At 41.9% G+C, this 22345-nt stretch overlaps 1 protein-coding gene across 1 annotated transcript; it reads right to left on the reverse strand.

Moving 5' to 3' along the window:
- Positions 1-242: 242 nt before the first annotated feature.
- On the reverse strand, positions 243-20755 carry LOC129430370 (GTPase IMAP family member 7-like). The gene is made up of 3 exons (XM_073875704.1): positions 20626-20755; positions 12439-12812; positions 243-1454 (listed from the first exon to the last, which is right to left on the reverse strand). The coding sequence occupies exons 1-3, from the start codon at positions 20753-20755 to the stop codon at positions 1029-1031; spliced, it is 930 nt and encodes a 309-aa protein (XP_073731805.1). The 3' UTR covers positions 243-1028.
- Positions 20756-22345: the final 1590 nt, after the last annotated feature.

Consider the following 22345-nt stretch of genomic DNA (forward strand, 5'->3'; position numbering starts at 1 on the left):
TAGCCAAAGCTGTGAAGGATCCATCTAAAGGATGACATTTTTTATTACATTTTATAATTTTAATTACAAGTAAATGATTGCTTTATACATTTTAATACTAATAAAGTTTTAGACTATTAAAAATAACATTATAATCACAATAATAAAGATTTCAATAGCAAAGCACATAAATCTTAAAATTACAATTGGTTGATTTTTTATTACATTTTATGATTGTCACTACATGTAAATGGCTGCTTTATACATTTTAATACCAATAAAGTTATAGACGATTAAAAAATAACATTATAAAAATCACAATAATAAAGATTTCAACAGCAAAGCACCTATAGACCATAACATTTCAGATGGTTGTTTTGGTAACACTTTATTTTGATAGTCCACTTTAGACATTTTACTAATTATAAGTAACCTTGCTACTTATCAACTACCAATCTTTAGAGAGTTAGTAAACTGTCTGCTTAATATCTACTAACACTTTATTGCGATGATATCTCAACAGACATTCAACTGTCTATAAGTATCTTTCCAGGTGCATGTTAACTTATTCCACTAACCCAAACCTCTTCCCTAACCCTAATCCTTACAGTCTACTTATACTCTAATGACAGTTAGTTGATGTATAGTTGCAAATTATTGAAAGTTAGTTGACATGTAGTTGCAAAGTTATTTATAGTTAGTAGAATGTCTAAAGTGGACTATAAAAAAGGGTAACCGTTGTTTTTTTATTAGATTTTACAATATTTATTACAATTAAAATCCTTGCTTTCTAATTTTCAATTAAGATATCTATTGATCAGTAATGAACCACATCCGAGTAGCAGAGCTGATCCACCCACAACACCTGCTACAGGTGCAGCCACTGCTGATGTTACTCCTAGCACTATACCACCAACAACTATTCCAGCTGTACCCAATCCTGCTCCCACTCTTAAGACTCCATTCCTTATTGTTGCCTCTATTCTCCTGCGTTCTGATATCCTTATCTGTTCTTCATCGTCCTCTCTGATTCTGTTCTCCTCTTTTATTCACTGTTCTTCTCTCTGTTTCCTCTCAGTTTCTTCTTTACGTTTTCTTATATCTTCCTCTCTCTTTCTCCTCTCCTCTTTTATTCGCTGTTCTTCTCTTAGTTTCCTCTCAATTTCTTCTTTCAATCTTCTTTCCTTTTCTTCCTCTGCTCTCCTCTTCTCTTCCTCTCTCTTTCTTTTCTCTTCTTGTATCCTACGCTGGGCGCTCTCGTACATCTCATTGGTGTAATGCTGTCCTCCATTTTCCATTACCATTTTATCAATCTTCTCCAGCAGTTCTGTAACCTGAGAGTGATTGTTTGTGTCATTATTGTTCAGTGAGTGACATCTGTGTCCACAGCTGTTGATCAATGATTGTAGATCATTACTTTGTGCAATATATTCATCTAGTTTTCCATTAAGCGTATCTGCATGAGTAAACACAATGATGGTTGTAGCAAATGGCTCGGAGTCAGATTGAGGCCATTTGGCATCTGGATCGTAAACAGCCCTAAAATTGTGACTTTAGATAACCCTGTGTCCTGATAACACAATCACCCAGATATCTACCACCTATCAAGGCTGTAAAGTGGGCGACAATTAAAACAAATGCAGTCTTCAAAGGAGGTTCAAAGGGATCCCACCAGAGAAACCTGAGAGCCGTTCGTTCGACGATTGCCAGAGACACAGCTGGGGGCACAGACTATATGTCTGTGATGAAACCACATTTAAAAATCACAATGAGCTGTTTTAATGTATATATATGTTATATCCCTTTACTGCATGATCATGTATGTGCGATGTAACTGTGTGTTAACACTTTAGTTAGATTTTGTTCACTGTAGCATGGTTCATATCTTAGGTATGAAATTATTATTCAACGTGATCTTAAACCCATGTCTTGTCTAGTATCAAATTAATCTACTCTTTATTTCCCAATCATTTCTATGTATCATATTACCATAAGCCGCATCAATGTCATTTAGTATCGATTTGAAGAGTTATGGAAACAAACTTTTATCATAATGCAAATGTGATGTCTGAAAGAACAAAGGCTTGTTTCCCCGCGCACACATTGGCCATACACCCAAAATGGGCTGGGCGTGTGAAAGGTCAAAACGGCCTATCGCCCAAGCTCATTTTGCTCAATTGCTCAGTTCGCTCAATAGCTCAATTCGAACGATTCGCTCAGTATCTCGGTCAGTGGTTTAGTTCACTCATGAGCGCCCAGTCGCCCGGTTACCCAGGTAACCCGTCAGCGCAGTTTGGAAACTCGCTGAGACTCACCCAGAGTCCCTTGGATTTATCATCTTTTCTCTGAGCCCTGTCCTACTCTTCGGGACAGTCTTCCTGGCTTGCACTTTGCGCTAGAGTTCGGAAAACCACGCGGACCAATCCGCCCTACGAAACAACTTACGGACTTCCATCTTAAACGAACACACCTGGATTCTCTCTCTCTCTCCTTGCTCGCATCGCGAGCATAAGAAACTTCGCACCGCATCACAAAGAGCCAAAGCAAGTATAAACTCGTTTTACTCGCTCATGTTTAAGCTTTACCCCTTATGAAAATTAAGGCGATCCTTAGAGATTATCCGATGGTTTGTGCAGATGTTAAGCAATAGTGCTTTGCCAATCTTTTACTCTCTCTCTCTAGCTCTTTCAATCTTTTCTTTCTCATCTATGTTTTCTGTTATTGTATGTGTGTATGTTTAGTTAGTCGTTATGTGTACTTCATTTTATAGTTAATAAACCGGTTTGCATTTTCACAATTGAATTGTTTCTGTGTTCAATGCTCACGAAAGTAAAGTCACTATCTCTGCCTTTTGATCCAGCTACACGCTGCGAGTAGCACTGTATATCAGTGAGAAGGTTAATTTTAAAGGCCATGAAATTAACATTTCTTAGACGTTAATATACGATTATGGATATATGTCTTCGGTGGACGAACACATTAATTAATTGTTATTATTAATTCTGCTACGCCAGGTAAAACCTGATAAACTTGTATAATTAATTACAGTTAATTATACATAATATTCCCTTTTAAGCTAAATTCTAAGATTCCCTTGGGAATCCCCGTAGTGTTTCGGTTGGAGGTTCATAGTGTTTCAAATAACGTTATTCCCGTCCTCCCGCTGAATTCGCTACATATAATGGTGGAGAATGCGGGCAGATTTAAACATTATTTTCTGAGCAAACCAGTTACAAATCAAATGTGTTTTTGCATTGTGTGAATGAAAAAGAACTATCAGCTTTAACTGATTTCGTTCTTTATTTGTATGAATGAAAATGTATTTTCCTGTATCATTTTCAGGACGTAACAGACTCGCGCCCCTGTTATGTATAGTTAACTGCAGTCTTTAAGGTAACCGTATTAAAAGCCCTTTAATACGCTGCATTACCGTCTGATTCCGCCTAATAAAGAGTATAATTCCTTTATTTAGAGCGAAGCGGTGGTCGAGTGAGTACTCCCATCTGATAAGGCCTTTTTGTTAAATCTCCAGGAAATGATTTACAATTAGAGAAGCTGTCTATTGTATTTTTCCATTTTATTCACGTACGTGGATTTTTAAAATTGTAAGCACCGAGGGTAAGACTTTTCAATTTTAAAGGAGATAAAAACTTGATCAAGTATTTATAGTCACAACGTATGATAAAGCACGTTGGATTCTTGTTTATTTCGTGTCCCGGTAACGTAAGCCAAAAGAGGTACCGGCTGAACACGAGCAAATTACATCCGTCGTCTTAGCAACGCAGCGGCCGCCGATGTAATTACTGTATAGAAGCGAATCTTTGTCAGTTTAAAGCGTACTACCTAGTTCTAACACTAGATGTCAGTCTTGAGTGTCTAACACTTCTTCTTCTCCATTACTCTACGTCTGACTTCCGCTTTCTTTGTTTGTTGGGCGAAATATCGCCATCTAGAGGGAAAAGCTCGTTTGGTCCTCTCATAAACTCTTTTGGGAGTGTATGACAGAAATCAAACTTGGATTTTTTTACCTTACTTCAATAACTAGGTTATTCTACTACGTTGTAGTTTTATTTCCTACATATTGAATGTTATGGTCTTAAATTATAAATAATAATTAATATTGCTGTGGCTTTATTAATTTATTATTTCTTTATTTAATTTTTATTTTATTTTGATTTGTTTTATTTTTATTTTATTTCATTTTTTTGCTGGTCTCTCTCACTCCTTACTCTCCTGTTCTATTTTCTATTGTAGAGATTGTATTTTTAATTAAGTTTAAATTTAAATTCAATGCCGTTTGATTTATTTTAAATTTTAATTGAATCAATTCTTTACTGGGAATAGAATTCAGCCCCATAAGTCCCATTCTCAGTGAATTCATTTATGTTTTAACTGGTGCAATAGGATAAGCCCCTGTGCATCTCTTTAAAGCTAACACTTAATAGATGAATCAGAGGCTTCGCCAGCGGTGAGTTCTACAAGAGACCGGTCCCGCTGAACTGACTCGAGTGTGTACAGTCGGGGTGCTGCGGTAGCTCCCTCCTTTAGCACCTTAGGCAGCAAGACACAGTGCAACCTCTGCCACCGGGCACTCCAATCGCTAACCTTGCCAGCTGACACACAAAAGCCCTAGCGGCAGTGCCAGTTGGTGGGTGACACCTTTGAGTGCGGCCCGGCGGTGTGAAGGGTGTGACTGTTGAGCGGTCGAGGTGGGGAGGGCAGAAGGCCCGGCACTCTTGGCTGCGTGCTCAGGGAAGCGCCTTGTCTCTGTGTTCCACCCTGGGTTTCCTTAAATAGTCAACGAGTGTTGGTGTAAAAGAGATGCACTTTTCTCCCCTCTGTAGCCACTAGAGGCACCAGATCCCTATCAGGTTGGGTCTAACTCAGCCAATCTAGCTAAGCCACTCCCCTAACTCGCATGACTCCATAGTGCCCTCTCCCTGTAAGGCCCTGTCATCAAATTTAGGGTAGAGAACCTGCTAAGCTGAAACAGGAAACCCCTTTTTCCACCTCCTATCCTCTTCATTCCCCCAGCCTTAGGACTTCGTCTGTTGGCTGTCTCAATTCACATTTTCAGTTTATTTTATTATTTTTATTTATTTTTTTATTATTTTTATTTTTTTTATTATCATTTATTTGTTTTTCCTCTCTTTTCCCTTTCCTGTTTCATTTCATTTCCAGCAACCTTGCTTTATGTTTTATTTTATTTTTATCATTATAATTAATTAATTTTAATTATTTTGATTCACTTTATTTTGGGTTGAAAGAGCAAAACTGCACAAACCATTAGGAGAATTCATTAGTAATACGCTCGAATAACCAAATGTCCAAGGCGACCTATAGGTTTTAACAAAGCGACAAATTACTAAAATTTTTCCCTTATTTCCCCACACTGATTATCTGTGCCGCCGGAGAAAGGCCCTGATAATAAGCTTATAGCCCACATATATATATATTTTATTGCCGTAGCTCGCTGAACTGTGCGGACTCGCATTGGCTCTTTGTGTTTTCTCTTCTACCAGTGTGTCAACATGTCCAGATTACCAAGCCCTGTCAACCACTGGGACCAGCTAGAGGCCTGGCTCAGCGCTGTGACATCTGAACTCCTGCCCAACCTCGCCAATGAACTGCAACACTTGGAAAGAGAGCAACTCGACGGCACCCTGGACAAGTTCATAGCCCACGACCCAACGAGGAGCTACAGTCACAAGGATATAGCCAAGATCACAGGTGCCATCGCTCACAACCTCATCATCCAGCTTAAACTGGGCGAAAGGAACATCGCCCAACTGGAACAGGATGCAGCAGCTCTACAGCTCCAAGCAGCAGAGGCACGGAGGAATCAGGAGGACGCGCAGAATTGTCTAGATCAGCTGACACAGGGATTAGAGGATCAACACCCATCGACGGAGGAGGAACACTGGAGGCTAAAGGACAAGATTGGACAACTCCAAGAGGCCTTGTCAAAACTCTGCACAGACACAGAGCACAAGGAGCAACAGGAAAAGACAGCCAGAGAAGAGCTGTCTGGAAAGCTCCAGCAGGCTGAACATCTTCTGGTGAGAGCAAAGGCAGAACTGAAGGAACGTGATGCCAAGCTGAAGGCCTGTGAGAATCACCTGCGAGCGTCTCGAGATGAAGGTCGAGCTCTGGCTCAGCAACGAGACCAGGCTAGGGACGACCTTGACTCCGCCCAAAGAGAACTCATTTATGCATATAAACTGCAAGCTGGGCGAGTAAGGGAAAAAGCAACCTTTCCCTTTCATTCAACCAGTGAGCCTGCACCCCCCCACCAAAGCTTTTCTGTTGAAAAGGGGGGCGGGAGCCCACTGTTAAAGACATCAGCCAGCATCCCCGAACCTCTCACTACCACATGGGGGTGGGGACAGACAAATTTCCCGAGGTCACCTGCAGACATGCCCGGCGTGGCACCCAAAGACCTCGACAAGCTGGCTAGAAATATCCCAACATTTACCCCAGAGCCTGCAGGTGGCCATGATATCCACTCTTACCTGCAGGACATTGACTTTTATTTGCAAACACTGCCAAATGTAACCACAAGAGACAAACTGTATCTGCTACGGGTTACTTCCTGTCGTGAGGTGAGGAGTTTCCTTGACCGGCAGCCAGAAAACGTCAAGATGGATTACGAGCAGCTGCAAAAGGCTTTAATAGAAGAGTTTTCGAATCCAGAGGCAGAACAAGGACTAGTTACAGCGATGGACCTCAAACAGAGCAGAAACGAAACTCCACAGGCCTATTACAACAGACTCAGGCGAGCTTACTTTGGCTCACGGAATGAGCCAGGAATGGAGGAGGACTTTAACTTCAGAACCCTTTTCCTGCGAAATCTTCATTTCACTGTAAGCCAACACTTAGGGGTTATGGCCTGCCCTCGCACGATGACAACCAGGAAGCTGCGGGACTTGGCCCATAAAGCTTATAGTAAACAAAGAGCGGCCTCTGAAAAGACTGTTAAAAACCCTGTCATTCTCCCTGTCTCTGAACTGTACCCTGAACTACCACTGGAGGGCGCACGACAACGCCACAGTGAAAGACCTTTCAACAGAGGGCCAAGAGGGTCAAGAGACTTTACAGCCAGCCAGGAATGGTACGGCCATGAAGGGGCTCGTCCCAAGCACCAAATGGGACGCGCCGAGAGGTCATGGAGCCGGCCAAACTCATCAGACAACCAGAAGGGTGGCGGCTCGTGGGAACCTGGCCGACAACCTAGAGGTAACCGTCCTGCACCTGGCAGATCAAATACTGGTAACAGTCAACAGACAAATCAGTCTCGATACACACAGAGCAAATCTAAGTCTGAGCTACCCCCGAAACAGTGTGACACAGACACGTCTGAGACAGCAGAGATTCTGAGAATATTGAAGGAGTTAATCCAAAAGAGGCCCCACAAGGAGGACCACGAAGACAAACCCGACTCCTTATTCAAAGACTTTGGCATACAAACAATATCTCAAACACCAACCAATCAAAGCCTGCAGGTACCAGAGAGTGCTGTGTTAAGTGTCTCTTTCCCTACAGAGTCACAAGAAACCAGCCTTAACTGCCTTCCTATTAATACCACAGCCCCAGTACCAAGCCTCCTGGGAAACCTGATCGAAAGAGGAGAAGCTAAAAAGCTATATCTATCCATCACCTTGGAAAATGAGGTTGAACTAGAAGCCCTCGTCGACACCGGAGCTGACCTAACGCTGATGTCATCCCAGCTTTTCACCAGACTCCAGAACAGAGCTAAGGCCCAAAATTTGACCCTTAAACCCCAAAGGTGTATGCTGAATGTGCAGTCTTACAGCCAGACTGAAGTTCAACTGCAACAGGTGATTCCCATCCACCTGACGATCGGTCCTATGAGCATCATACACCCTGTGTACATCTCACCAATGGACTCATACCCTCTCCTCATTGGCAAAGACCTGCTAGACCGCTTTGAACCCTTAATGGACTTTAAACAGTTAAAAATTTGGGCTCAAGTGCGAGAACCTTTACCCTTTCAATCAGCCAGATCATCTAAGGTAAACTGCCAGGTCATGGACGAGCCCCCAGCCAGCCGCGGGAACTTCGTCTCAGACCTAAACTTCAAAAGTTCACTGCTCTGCAATCTGCATCCAGCCAAAGACTCAGAGCCATACCCAGGACTTGACACACAAGTTCAACAAAATTTAATAGATGCAGATGCCATGCAGGATGATGCAGATCATCAGAAACTACAAGCCTTTAACATCGCTACCCAAGCTATGTTAAACCACCTCTCAGACCCCTCCACCTACCCTATCACAAACTCTGACCTGTCTGCTGCTCCAACCCGCAAACGTCTCAACGATGTCAGGCACCTGCTGCGCATACAAAACAACATCCTCGGGTATGTCCCTGATGACCGCACTACACCTGCGCTTGTGGTTCCTCAGGCCCATAGGGGGGTCATACTAATGTATGCGCATGACACAGCATGTGCCGCACACCACCGCACAAAAGCCACTTATGAAACACCGAAACAGGTGGCATACTGGCCTGGAATGCAGCACGATGTAGCAGAACACATCAAGAAATGTCTGGTTTGCTGCCAGTTCCAACCGGCTAAGCCAAACCATGGAGCACCACTTCAAAAAAGAGGTGTCAACTTTTCAGTGTCAGACCTCCAGATAGACTGGGTTGGACCATTACCCAGGCCAACGAGGGGCAACAAACACCTTCTCACGGTCATCTGCCAATTCACAAAGTTGGCAGAATGCTTTCCAGCACCCAATGACACCACTCACCAGTATCTGGATGAACTTCATCCGGGAACGACCTTCGCTTTTCGAACAACCAAGATCTGGTCCTACAGTTTCGCCCCGCCAATTCAGACAGCTCACCGACTGCTGTCAAAGAAATTTCTGCCACACTGGACAGGACCTCATGAGATTGTGGACAAACTCTCCCCCATTGCATACCAGATCAAGGTGGGCAGGAGTCAGAAGGAACCAATTTCCAGATGGGTCCACCAGAACCAAGTCAAGAGACACTCAACATTATGGCATGATAGTAAAGGGGGGACGAACCAAACTTCTCCACACTGCCTCATCACTAGAACTCTGCCACCTAGGGAACAGCCGCCAATGAAAAGAAAGAGAACTGTCCTGACCAAACAAGGATCTGTAGTGCTCGCCTATTGTTCTCTCTCTCTCTCCCTCTCTTTCACCAGGATGCTGCTGTGGATCACTGTTCTGTACATCAGCCTACAGGGGGGGTGGCCGCAACCTGAAATCGTGTCGCCGGGTCCCGTCTCAGGCATCGTCCTTAAAGAGCAACCTGGACTCCTGATCACGAACTGCAGAACACATAGCCAAAAAGTCTATGTCCGACTCAACCCCCGTGATGTCTACAGAGCACACTACACAGCATCAGCACCAGAAACCAGTTGGGCAGGAGAACGATGGGCACAGAACGCTATGATTCACGCAGAGGCTGACATCAAACGCATGCTGTACCAACTTCAGAAGGTGACTGTCACACAGGCAGGTCTTGGCGGACAAACCAAGCGTCCCAAGCGGTTCCTGGGAGCCCTACTCGGAGCTGCCGCAGCAGCCATTCCACCCTGCCTGGTACCCCTAAGCCTGGTACAGACCATTTTATCCTCTGCCACTGCAGGCCCAACAAACACCCTGCAGGCACATCTGGCCTACTCCCTAGGTAGCGCAATCTCACTAAGCATAGCCCCTGAACAAGACGAACTTGCTTTTCTGGTAAACCTGCCAATCATCGAGTCACACAACATCTACAGACTCAAAGACATTATCAATGTTGGCTTCTGGCAGGGAAACACCCACATCAGAATACGCACCCCCACTGTGGTGGCTTACCATGACAGCAATGAACAGCTGTATCTTGCACCAAACCTGCACATGTGCAGCCTCACTAAAGACCTTAATTATCTCTGCCCCAGCAAACCTTTCCTTCAGGACAACACGGACGGCATCTGTGGGCCGCGGCCCATGAAGATTGACTCTCGTTGTCCTGCCTCAGCTAAACCACGAGCCGAGGTCCCTAACACCCAAGCTGAGATCGTAGGTGACCGATGGCTGGTCAACACCCCAGCCAGCACGGCCACTTTGACCTACGACCAACACGACACAGCCACCCGCATCAGTCTACCAAACCAGATGATGTGGATCCAAGTTCCAAAAGGTGTGATTCTTCACATCGATGAACTCGCACTCTATCACCTTCCCAGTGAGGAGTACCACACCGAACTGGAATTTTCAACTTTCTTCAGGGACCACAACTTCACTTTAGACCCTGAATTGGAGATGAGGATTGCAGAAGGGGGGACCCAACTAATTGATGTCACGCCCATCGACACTGCCCTCCAGGCACTTGCTCGCATGCCAGCTATGCACAGCCTCCCTGTTTTCCGAGCCTGGACCGCCACTGACACAGTACTGTGCCTCTCCACAGGAGTAGGATACGCCCTTACTCTTGGCCTCACTTTCATCCTGTACCGAAGAGTCAGCGGGATGCAGGAAACAGTGAACAAGTGCACAGCTGCCGCCTCTCGAGCCTTCAAGCGGAACCATGGGAAGCAAGACACACAAGCCAAGCAAGAGCCCAACCTCATTGAAATCACCCCTCTGTCTGCACGCCGAACCGCTGCAGAAAATGAAGATACACCTGCCATCCAGACCAAATGACCTGTATAACCATCGCCTATTGAACCATCGCCCACCAAAGTCTCTCAAGACCCTGGTGGCCATGAAGGGGGGGATATGTAGCAAATGGCTCGGAGTCAGATTGAGGCCATTTGGCATCTGGATCGTAAACAGCCCTAAAATTGTGACTTTAGATAACCCTGTGTCCTGATAACACAATCACCCAGATATCTACCACCTATCAAGGCTGTAAAGTGGGCGACAATTAAAACAAATGCAGTCTTCAAAGGAGGTTCAAAGGGATCCCACCAGAGAAACCTGAGAGCCGTTCGTTCGACGATTGCCAGAGACACAGCTGGGGGCACAGACTATATGTCTGTGATGAAACCACATTTAAAAATCACAATGAGCTGTTTTAATGTATATATATGTTATATCCCTTTACTGCATGATCATGTATGTGCGATGTAACTGTGTGTTAACACTTTAGTTAGATTTTGTTCACTGTAGCATGGTTCATATCTTAGGTATGAAATTATTATTCAACGTGATCTTAAACCCATGTCTTGTCTAGTATCAAATTAATCTACTCTTTATTTCCCAATCATTTCTATGTATCATATTACCATAAGCCGCATCAATGTCATTTAGTATCGATTTGAAGAGTTATGGAAACAAACTTTTATCATAATGCAAATGTGATGTCTGAAAGAACAAAGGCTTGTTTCCCCGCGCACACATTGGCCATACACCCAAAATGGGCTGGGCGTGTGAAAGGTCAAAACGGCCTATCGCCCAAGCTCATTTTGCTCAATTGCTCAGTTCGCTCAATAGCTCAATTCGAACGATTCGCTCAGTATCTCGGTCAGTGGTTTAGTTCACTCATGAGCGCCCAGTCGCCCGGTTACCCAGGTAACCCGTCAGCGCAGTTTGGAAACTCGCTGAGACTCACCCAGAGTCCCTTGGATTTATCATCTTTTCTCTGAGCCCTGTCCTACTCTTCGGGACAGTCTTCCTGGCTTGCACTTTGCGCTAGAGTTCGGAAAACCACGCGGACCAATCCGCCCTACGAAACAACTTACGGACTTCCATCTTAAACGAACACACCTGGATTCTCTCTCTCTCTCCTTGCTCGCATCGCGAGCATAAGAAACTTCGCACCGCATCACAAAGAGCCAAAGCAAGTATAAACTCGTTTTACTCGCTCGTGTTTAAGCTTTACCCCTTATGAAAATTAAGGCGATCCTTAGAGATTATCCGATGGTTTGTGCAGATGTTAAGCAATAGTGCTTTGCCAATCTTTTACTCTCTCTCTCTAGCTCTTTCAATCTTTTCTTTCTCATCTATGTTTTCTGTTATTGTATGTGTGTATGTTTAGTTAGTCGTTATATGTACTTCATTTTATAGTTAATAAACCGGTTTGCATTTTCACAATTGAATTGTTTCTGTGTTCAATGCTCACGAAAGTAAAGTCACTATCTCTGCCTTTTGATCCAGCTACACGCTGCGAGTAGCACTGTATATCAGTGAGAAGGTTAATTTTAAAGGCCATGAAATTAACATTTCTTAGACGTTAATATACGATTATGGATATATGTCTTCGGTGGACGAACACATTAATTAATTGTTATTATTAATTCTGCTACGCCAGGTAAAACCTGATAAACTTGTATAATTAATTACAGTTAATTATACATAATATTCCCTTTTAAGCTAAAATCTAAGATTCCCTTGGGAATCCCCGTAGTGTTTCGGTCGGAGGTTCATAGTGTTTCAAATAACGTTATTTCCCTCCTCCCGCTGAAATTCGCTACATGGTGTAACGTGCGGCTTCTTCACCAAAGTTCTCCTGAATCCATCTCACAGTGTTCCTCTCCTCCTCTGTGTATCTGACACCCAGCCTGAGCACCAGCAGAAAGGCGTGAGGACCAGGAACGGACATTTCTATACACTTTGAGATTTCTGCCTTCAGCTTTTCTCCGGACATGTTTGTATCATACAGTCCTGGAGTGTCGATAATTGAGATGAGCTTCCCAGCCACATTTGCTCTGTGCTCCTCACATGTCTTAGTGACTGAAAGGAGTGAGTTATCTTTCTTAAAAAACTCTCTGCCCAGAATGATGTTTCCTGTTGCACTCTTTCCTGCTCCAGTTTTACCCACCAGAATAATCCTCAGCTCATTTGACTCTGCGGATCCAACAGCAGATTGAAATAATTTTAACAATTTGTAAGTACAGTTGTAAGTATATTCCTGTCATTAACACTTCCCTGTAAGTACAAAATACCAACCTGATCTCACAAATTTCCGCAGTTTATCATAACTGTGTACCATATTTTGTGTTTGTATACTGTACTTAAAACTTCTTTTTACCTTTTATTTTTTTTTCACAAGTCCTGGAAAACAATCGTGTGAATTTTAAGACCTGTAAAAGTGTGAAAAGTCTGAGCTCAGTGCTGAACTTCACACAATTATTATTTATAAAGCAACACAATTCCAACCTTCAGCCTAAGCATAGGCATTACACTACTTGAACAATGATAACCACAAAATTCAAAAATAGCAAACTCTTCTAAACTTCCAAAATAAATGAATGTTTAACACTATTGGGTCTTTCTCTTTACGAAAAACCACATAAAATATCACTTAAATAAAAAAAAATGCTCTCGCAGTGCGGGCTCATGCAAAGCCTGGAACTTAAAATAGGTAACTTAGTAAACAGTAAACCACATAAAACTTTTAAGTTTAATAAACTTTTTCAAAGGTTTGAGTTCAGTTAACTTATTTTAAAAGAGTCCATTGTACTGTTTGGGTTTACAGTGAATAATTTCACATAACTATTTTTTATAACCCATTATTTTGTTGAATTTTTTTATATTGTTGGAGTTTAACACTATAAAAATTCCCATGTTCTCTAAATGGCTTTATTACAGGTTCACAGATAAAAAGTAAAATGACTTTCAGTAAGTAATTTTGAATTCAGTAAGAATGTAAAAAAGAAACGATTTAATATGTTAAAGTATATGTACTGTACAGTGTCTTTAAATTATATGTGATTTGTTTGCATGCAAATGTACTCACCTCGGCCACTCATTTTCTTTTTGCTTGGCAGTAAATTTTTAGAGCAAGATTTTCGTAAGATTGTTCAGTTTTGAATATTGATTGAATTTTTTTAGAATGTTGTAGATCAAACAATTACTTGTAATTATTATTTAAATAGGGCCTGTTTTCTAAGATGTCCTCAAGCTTCAGCTCCAAGCTAGAGTGAAACTTTCATACAAAGTGCTGAAGTGTCTTTCATATGATTGCACATAGCACAGGCAGTTTAGCCAATCAAAATGGCCCACAGATAAAAGTTTTTAACCTGCTGTCACAGTTGCTTACGCTATACCATATTTTGTATTTTTATTATGTGAAACAAGAGGGTTCTTTGAAGATTTTTTTTTCAAATAAAAATTTAAATATATTTCAAAATATAAAAAATAATAATATATATTTGATGAAATATACTGTATATATATTTATATATATATATATATATATACAGTGAAGAAAATAAGTATTTGAAGGTCTCAGCTATTGCCTGTACATGTTATGTTTTAAAGCGTGTACTGAATTTTGTCTTTTAATATCACTGTCTACTCGGCGTAATGCAGTGTCTTTATGTTTTACTATTGGAGAACACTTAACGCAAATTGTTGCCTTTATATTCTATGTCTGCTTGCCTTTACATACTCCTGCATTTTGCCATAACTTTATTATGATGTGTAAAGGACAGAAAGCAATGACCATTGCCTGCTGATAGCAAGGTGTCCGACTGGACGAGCCGTGTGTTTCAACTTGCGCAGGTGTTTGAGAGGGGCACGTTGGAAGAGGAGACTGAGCCCACATCTCAGGCATATGAATGATTACATCACGCGTTGTTCATACAAAATTAAGAAACGTGAATATTAAAGTGATTTTCAGTCGCGTTTCAAACGCAATATTCAATATGCTTGTGGGCATCAGTGAAAGTGCGTGTGGTTTTTCTCCTTATCGTGCACAAACCTCGTTGACATCAAGCTCTATCAATGATCTATCTAGCTGCATATGGCGTTTATTAAATATGATCACTGTATTTCATGTGCACACCCTATCATGTCTCACTGTCTGTTACCAGACCTGTTAAAGATGCGGTTTCTGTAATGTGTGCAAGAATCCCGAACGGATGTTTATAATACGATGTTCAAGGTAAAGAATATGCATGCTTATCCTGTAAATACATACAGAAACAGTGATATTAAATTACTTTAACTGTGATTTTTGCCATTTCACCCACCTCTCTCAACATTCATTTCACTTGCACTACACTCAAAATCATGTCCACACTCTTCCCTTGCTTGTCATTTTGTAAGTAAGAGCAAAAGATGTGACTGTTTTGGCCTCAGAACACGTGTATACACTACTGTAGCATTGCCACTCTGTGCTCCATTGCTACGGCTGAAGAAAAACACGCCCCCTCCTCATTAACATATTAGACACAGAAATGTAGAAATAAATACGTGTGGAAATAAATACATGTATAAATAAATACATGTGGAAAAAATAAATGTAGAAATAAATAAACGTTTAAATAAATAAATGTAAAAAAATAATTAAATGTTCACATAAATACATAAATACATAAATGTAGAAATTAATAAAATAATAAATAAAAATGTATAATTAAATACAGAAATAAATAAAAGTTTTAAAAATATTTTAATACAAAAATAAAGAAATCAAAGTTGCAATACTCATTTATGTTTGTTTTTTATATTTCTCTGCATATTTATTTTTGTATTTATTTATTTATGTTTGTTTTATATATTTCTTTGTACATGTATTTATTTATTTTTAATTTTTGCACTCTTCGTCTTCCATACTCCCCAGGGTAAAAAAACCCCTAGGAGAAAAAAACCCTGGCTTTTTAGCCGAGGAAGTAAAAAAAAGTCCTAGGAGGGAAAAACCCTTGGGAGAACTGATAAGGAGATTTAGCGGAGATTAAGCCGGTTCTCGTTGATCGTTGGTCAGGCATCAGCTGGGCATCACGTTGAAGGACGGCCAGTAGATCAAAAGTGTGCCGACTTTCACATCTACCGAAACTGGGTCTGTTTGTCTCATTGTCCTCGGGGTCGAGGATAAGACAGGGAGAGAAAAACAAAATCATATTAGCGTAGGGGCCGTTCACATGTAATGAAGTGTCACACAGTGATGTGGTTTAAATCAGCTTAGATCCAGACAGACTAACTATTGCGGCATAATTATATTATCCACAGTTGAGGATTTTGCAAATTGGGGGCCCAATGCGAAGGTATATATGGTAAATAAGGGTCACCTTCCGATCTTTAAGAGAAAGTGAAACCTGACGACCCGTTTGACTAAGGCCTGAAGCCCCACTGTCGTCGTTAATGCAGGTTCAGTGGCAAACGGGTCTATATTGCATACCATTTACAAGACCACAAGAAAACGCCAAACATCGCAACCTGACCATACGTGTCAACCCGTTTGACTAAGGCTGGAGGCCCCACTGTCGTCATTAATGCAGGTTCAGTGGCAAACGGGTCTGTATGGCATACTATTCACAAGACACATGAAAGCGGCAAAATCGCAACCCGATCATACGTGCCAACCCATTTGACTAAGGCTGGAGGCCCCACTGTCGTCGTTAATGCAGGTTCAGTGGCAAACGGGTCTGTTTGGCATACTATTCACAAGACACACGAAAGCGCCAAAATCGCAACCCGACCATACGTGCCAACCCGTTTGACTAAGGCCGGAAGCCCCACTGTCGTCGTTAATGCAGGTTCAGTCGCAAACGGGTCTGTATGGCATATTATTCACAAGACACACGAAAGCACCAAAATCGCAACCCAACCATACGTGCCAAACTGTTTGACTAAGGCCGGAAGCCCCACTGTCGTCGTTAATGCAGGTTCAGTGGCAAACGGTGGCAACTATTTAATGCAATTCATTTTTAAGTGGTCATGCAGATAAGGTTTTTATTTATTTATTTGGTTGGTCTGTGTTATGACTGTGAGAGCTTTGTTCTGTAAAAATAACTATTGCGAGTTAAGTACCTTTACTAGACAAATTATGCGAATGCTTTGTTGAAGAGAAAAGTTCTAAGTCTAGATTTAAAATGATCGAATTTGTCGGATTCTCGGACATCGATTGGAAAATCATTCCAGAGCTTAGGGGCTAAGTAGGGAAACGATCTTCCACTTTTAGACACTTTTGATAGTCTAGGGATAATCAATAGACCAGAATTTTGCGACCGAAGTGTGCGTGATGGATTGTATTCTGATAGTAAAAAAAAAGATATGAGGGTGCTAAGCCATTTAAAGCTTTGTAGGTGATTAGTGATATTTTAAATTGTATGCGATATTTAACTGGTAGCCAGTGTAAAGATGCCAGAATTGGGCTTATGTGGTCATACTTCTTAGATCGAGTAAGTACCCTTGCAGAAGCGTTTTGAACTAGCTGAAGCTTGTTGACCTGATTTGAATGGCATCCCCCGAGTAGCGAGTTACAATAGTCTATTCTAGAGGTCATAAAAGCATGGATAAGCTTCTCTGCATCAGATGTAGACAGTATATGGCGTATTTTTTAGATATTTCTAAGATGGAAGAATGCTGTGCGACAGACGTTGGCGATATGACTATCGAAGGATAAATTGCTGTCGAACATCACACCTAAGTTCCTAACCGTGGAAGATGGCACCACAGTAAAGCCATCTATGTGCAATTTGTAATCTGACATATTATGTTTGTAGCGATTCGGTTCAATAATAAGTATCTCTGTCTTATTGGAGTTTATCTTAAGAAAGTTATGTGCCATCCAGTCACTAACGTCGCTAATGCAGTCTGTTAGCTTAGAAAACGTGTGTTTCGCTGGGATGTGAGGAGATGTAAAGCTGGCTATCATCTGCATAGCAGTGAAAACTTATGTTATGTTTCCTGATAATGTCTCCTAGGGGTAACATATATAACGAGAACAGGATGGGACCTAAAACTGATCCCTGCGGTACACCGTATTTAACCAGGGAGTGATATGACTCTTCCTCATTTACATAAACAAAGTGATAGCAATTGGTAAGATATGACCTAAACCAGGCTAGCGCCTGACCACTGATACCAACATAGTTTTCTAGTCTATTGAGTAAGATTGTGTGATCTATTGTGTCAAAGGCTGCACTAAGGACTAGTAATATAAGAATTGAGATTTCACCACGATCGGATGTTAATAGGAGGTCATTTGTAACTCTAAGCAACGCTATCTCTGTGCTATGGTGGGGCCTGAATCCTGATGGGAACTTTTCATATGTACTGCTAGTTTGAAAGCTGTTGGAACGTATCCTATTTCTAGCGATGAGTTAAAGATATTTAGAACCGGGGTTGACACTACAGGGAATATCTCTTTAAGTAGTTTTGTGGGAACGGGGTCTAATATACAAGACGATGATTTGGATGATGTGACTAGTTTAGAGAGCTCATCTATTGTAGTGGGTTTAAATGAATCAAGATGTTCGTATGGTAATCTAGTGTTAAGTGAACAAATGGGTAGAGTGATGGCTGCCTGGGTAGCTACGATGTTTTCCCTAATAGCCGAAATTTTGTTAGAAAAGAAGTTCATGAAGTCGTTACTATTGTGTTGAAGTTTACTCTTGGTTTCTGTTTGTTCTTTGTTTCTAGTCAGTTTCGCAGCTGTGCTAATGAGGAAACGAGGGATATTGTGATTCTCATTTATAAGCTTGCTAAGATAGGTAGATCTGGCGGTTTTAATAGCCTGTCTGTAGTGTTTAACACTCTCTTTCCATGCTGCACGCCATACCTCTAACTTTGTGCTTCTATAATTTCTTTCCATTTTTCTAGCTGCCTTTTTAAGGGCTGCGGTGTGATGGTCATACCATAGAGCTGGCGGTTTTTCTTTGATTCTCTTTTTTCGGATGGGAGCAACGGCATCCAATGTGTTAGAACAGACATTGTTTAGGTTTTCTATTACAATATCTAGATTGTCACAGTTATCTGCTACATGTTTCATTTGGGACAGGTCTGGAAGAGTGCTAATAAAGCTATCTTTAGTGGTGGAAATTATTGTTCTGGCTAGTCGGTAGCATGTTGTGGATTGAGTGATCCTATCTAGAAGTACAGTGTATGACACAAGGTAATGTTCAGAAACTGCATCACTCTGAGGTGATATTTTGATGTCATTAATATTGAGTCAGAGTGACAGAATTAAGTCTAATGTGTGCTTACGAGTATGCGTTGGCCCCGTCACTTTTTGTCTAATATTGAGAGAATTTAGAACATCCATAAACACACGTCCTAATGCATCTTTTGGGTTATCCACATGGATATTAAAATCACCAACAATAAGAGCTTTATCTACAGTGACTACAAGCTCAGACAGGAAATCTGCTATTTTTTTTAAGGAAATCTGCATGGTGGCCCGGAGGTCTATAGATTATAGCTAAGGCAAAAGAAAGCTGTTTGTGGTCACGATCAGTTATTTCCATATTTAACAACATTAGTTCAAATGATTAAAATTTTAGTTCAGATTTTTGGTTTACTGTAAAATTTGTGTTGTATATTGTAGCTACACCACCCCCTCTTCCCTTTAATCGAGGTTTGTGTTTATAATAATAGTCTTTTGGGCTGGATTCGTTTAAACTGGTGTAATCGTCTGCTTTAAGCCAGGTCTCTGTTAAACAGAGTGCATCTAAGTTTTGGTCTGTAATTATTTCATTGACAATAGGTTCTTTATTGGTAAGCAATCTAATGTTAAGAAGGCCGAATTTTAACATTTGAGGTTCATCTGTTAATGTATTGTTTTCTAATTTTATATTAATCAGATTTGTACCAGATGTAGCAAGCGGTGCTCTGTATTTATTTGTTCAGGGAACAGATACAGTTGAAATGTGTTGATATTCCGGTAAGATCGACTCGAAGTGCTGGGATATGAGTGATCTTGACATATCACAGCAGCTAACAGACGGACGGTTAAGCCGATCCGTCTGTTTCCTGACCTGGGCCCTGGATAGTCAGACTATATCAGAATTAAGACTATTGATCAGATTTCTAGTGAGTATAGCACTTCCTTCCGATGACGGATGACGGCCATCTCGGGTTAGGAAGAATGGTCTCCCCCAGAAATGGTTCCAATTGTCTATCAACCCTACATTATGCTGAGGGCACCACTTTGACATCCAGCCATTTAGAGAGACGAATCTACTATGTGTTTCATCTCCCCAGTAGGCGGGGAGGGGACCAGAGCATATTACATTGTCTGACATAGTTTTTGCAATTTCACACATCTCCTTAATAGTATCTTTGGTGATATCCGACTGCCAGAGTCTGGTATCATTCGTGCCGGCATGAATAACAATCTTAGAAAACTTTCGCTTAGCATTAGCCAGCACTTTAAGTTTGGATCTAATGTCAGACGTTCTGGCTCCCGGTACACAGTCGACTATGGTGTTTGGTGCCTCAATGTTAGTGTTCCTGAGTATAGAATCTCCAATGTCCAGGGCACTTTTAACAGGTGTTTCAGCTGGTGTACTCCTTAGGGGATCGAATCTGTTAGAAATTACCGTATGGGTCTTAGAAGGATGCCGTATATGACTATGCCGCCTGACAGTCACCCAGTTAGACTGCCGACTTGACTCTGATGTTGGAACCGAGCCATGGGTATTTTGATAAACACTATGCGCGCTCGATACAGTATTTGTAATATTTACATTAGCATCTGATGTCGGAACCGAGCCATTAGTCTTTTCGCTCGATACATTATTTGCAACAGTAACATTAACAGTTTTGCTATCCTCAACTATCGTTCGGATGCGCGATTCTAGTTCAGCAACCTTCTCAGTTAACCTTGATACTTCAATACACTTAGTGCATGTAAACCCCTCTATGCTAACAGCAGTAGCTAAACTATACATGTGGCAAGTAGTACATGTTACAATAACAAGCGGAGTCTTACCGCTTTCATGCTGGGTGATGGCGTCTTCATTTACCCGAACGTGGTCCGCGGAGCTGCATCGCGTGGGGTGTTCGGTTGTGGCACGCCTCGGTCGCCTGCGAACGTCTGGGTCCAGGGTGATGTGGGGCATGCTGAATCTGCGAAGGCCGGGCAGCGGCTCCTCCACAGCTTCCCGATCGCTTTCATGTTGGGCGATGGCGTCTCCGTTCACTCGTTTACGGCCCGTGAAGCTGCATCGCGTGGAGTGCTCGTTTGTTGCACGCCTCGGTCGCTTGTGGACGTCCGGAGACAGGGTGAAGTGGGCGCTGTACCTCGCGTTGGATCTGCTAAAACCAGGTATCAACTCCTCCACAGCTTCCCGCTCAGGTGAGGACAGGTCAGAAAAGCATATATCAGATGAATCCGCCATTAGATCAGAAAATGCTAGCTTCAGCAGCACTGTTTGTTGATGCTAGCGGGCTGTATGCTAAAACTGGGTGTTTATTAGTGATAAATAGTTTCACGTGGTAGTACTGCTCAATAATCGTCACGGTAAAGTATTCCTAGGTAAAACTAATAAGTTATATTATATAAATAGGAATAAGATAGTAAAAAAAGGATTTTAGATGATGATGAACTCGACGGAGCTGCGATGCACGATCTGTTCAGCTGTTCAGCGTGACATTGTAACTTCCGGTTCCTGAGAACAGTGCAGTCGCCCTCTTTCATGTGCAGACAAACATTCCCAAAGCATGATGCTACCACCCCCATGCTTCACAGTAGGGATGGTGTTCTTGGGATGGTACTCATTATTCTTCTTCCTCCAAACACGTTTAGTGGAATTATGACCAAAAAGTTCTATTTTGGTCTCATCTGACCACATGACTTTCTCCCATGACTCCTCAAGATCATCCAAATGGTCATTGGCAAACTTAAGACGGGCCTGGACATGTGCTGGTTTAAGCAGGGGAACCTTCCGTGCCATGCATGATTTCAAACCATGACGTCTTAGTGTATTACCAAGTTAACCTTGGAAACGGTGGTCCAAGCTCTTTTCAGGTAATTGACCAGCTCCTCCAGTGTAGTTCTTGGCTGATTTCTCACCTTTCTTAGGATCATTAAGACCCCACGAGGGGAGATCTTGCATGGAGCACCAGTTCGAGGGAGATTGACAGTCATGTTAAGCTTCTTCCATTTTCTAATGATTGCTCCAACAGTGGACCTTTTTTTCACCAAGCTGCTAGGCAATTTCCTTGTAGCCCTTTCCAGCCTAGTGGAGGTGTACAATTTTGAATCTAGTGTCTATGGACAGCTCTTTGGTCTTGGCCATGTTAGTAGTTTGATTCTTACTGATTGTATTGTCATGACGCGGAGGTGGAGTGAGTACACAAACGCAGAGTTCGGCAAATAAATAACATTTAATAATAAAATGGGGAAACAAAAACACGAGGAGTAACATGGTAGCAAACACAGGAACATCCAAACGTGACACAGGAAACAGACAGGGTTGTAATGACAATCATCCGGCGACTCGAGTGACACAGACAGCAGTATAAATACACAACACTTAACAAGGAACAGGTGTGATGAGGAATCAGTCCGTGAATTGTCCAGGTGATGTAATCGGAGACACAAACAAAACATGACACGGACTAGCCGTGACATGTATGGGGTGGACAGGTGTCTTTATGGAGCTAACGACCTCAAACAGGTGCCTCTAATTTATGATAATAAATGTAGT

This window comes from Misgurnus anguillicaudatus, chromosome 13 (genome assembly GCF_027580225.2).
Source record: "Misgurnus anguillicaudatus chromosome 13, ASM2758022v2, whole genome shotgun sequence".
Lineage (NCBI taxonomy): Eukaryota > Metazoa > Chordata > Actinopteri > Cypriniformes > Cobitidae > Misgurnus > Misgurnus anguillicaudatus.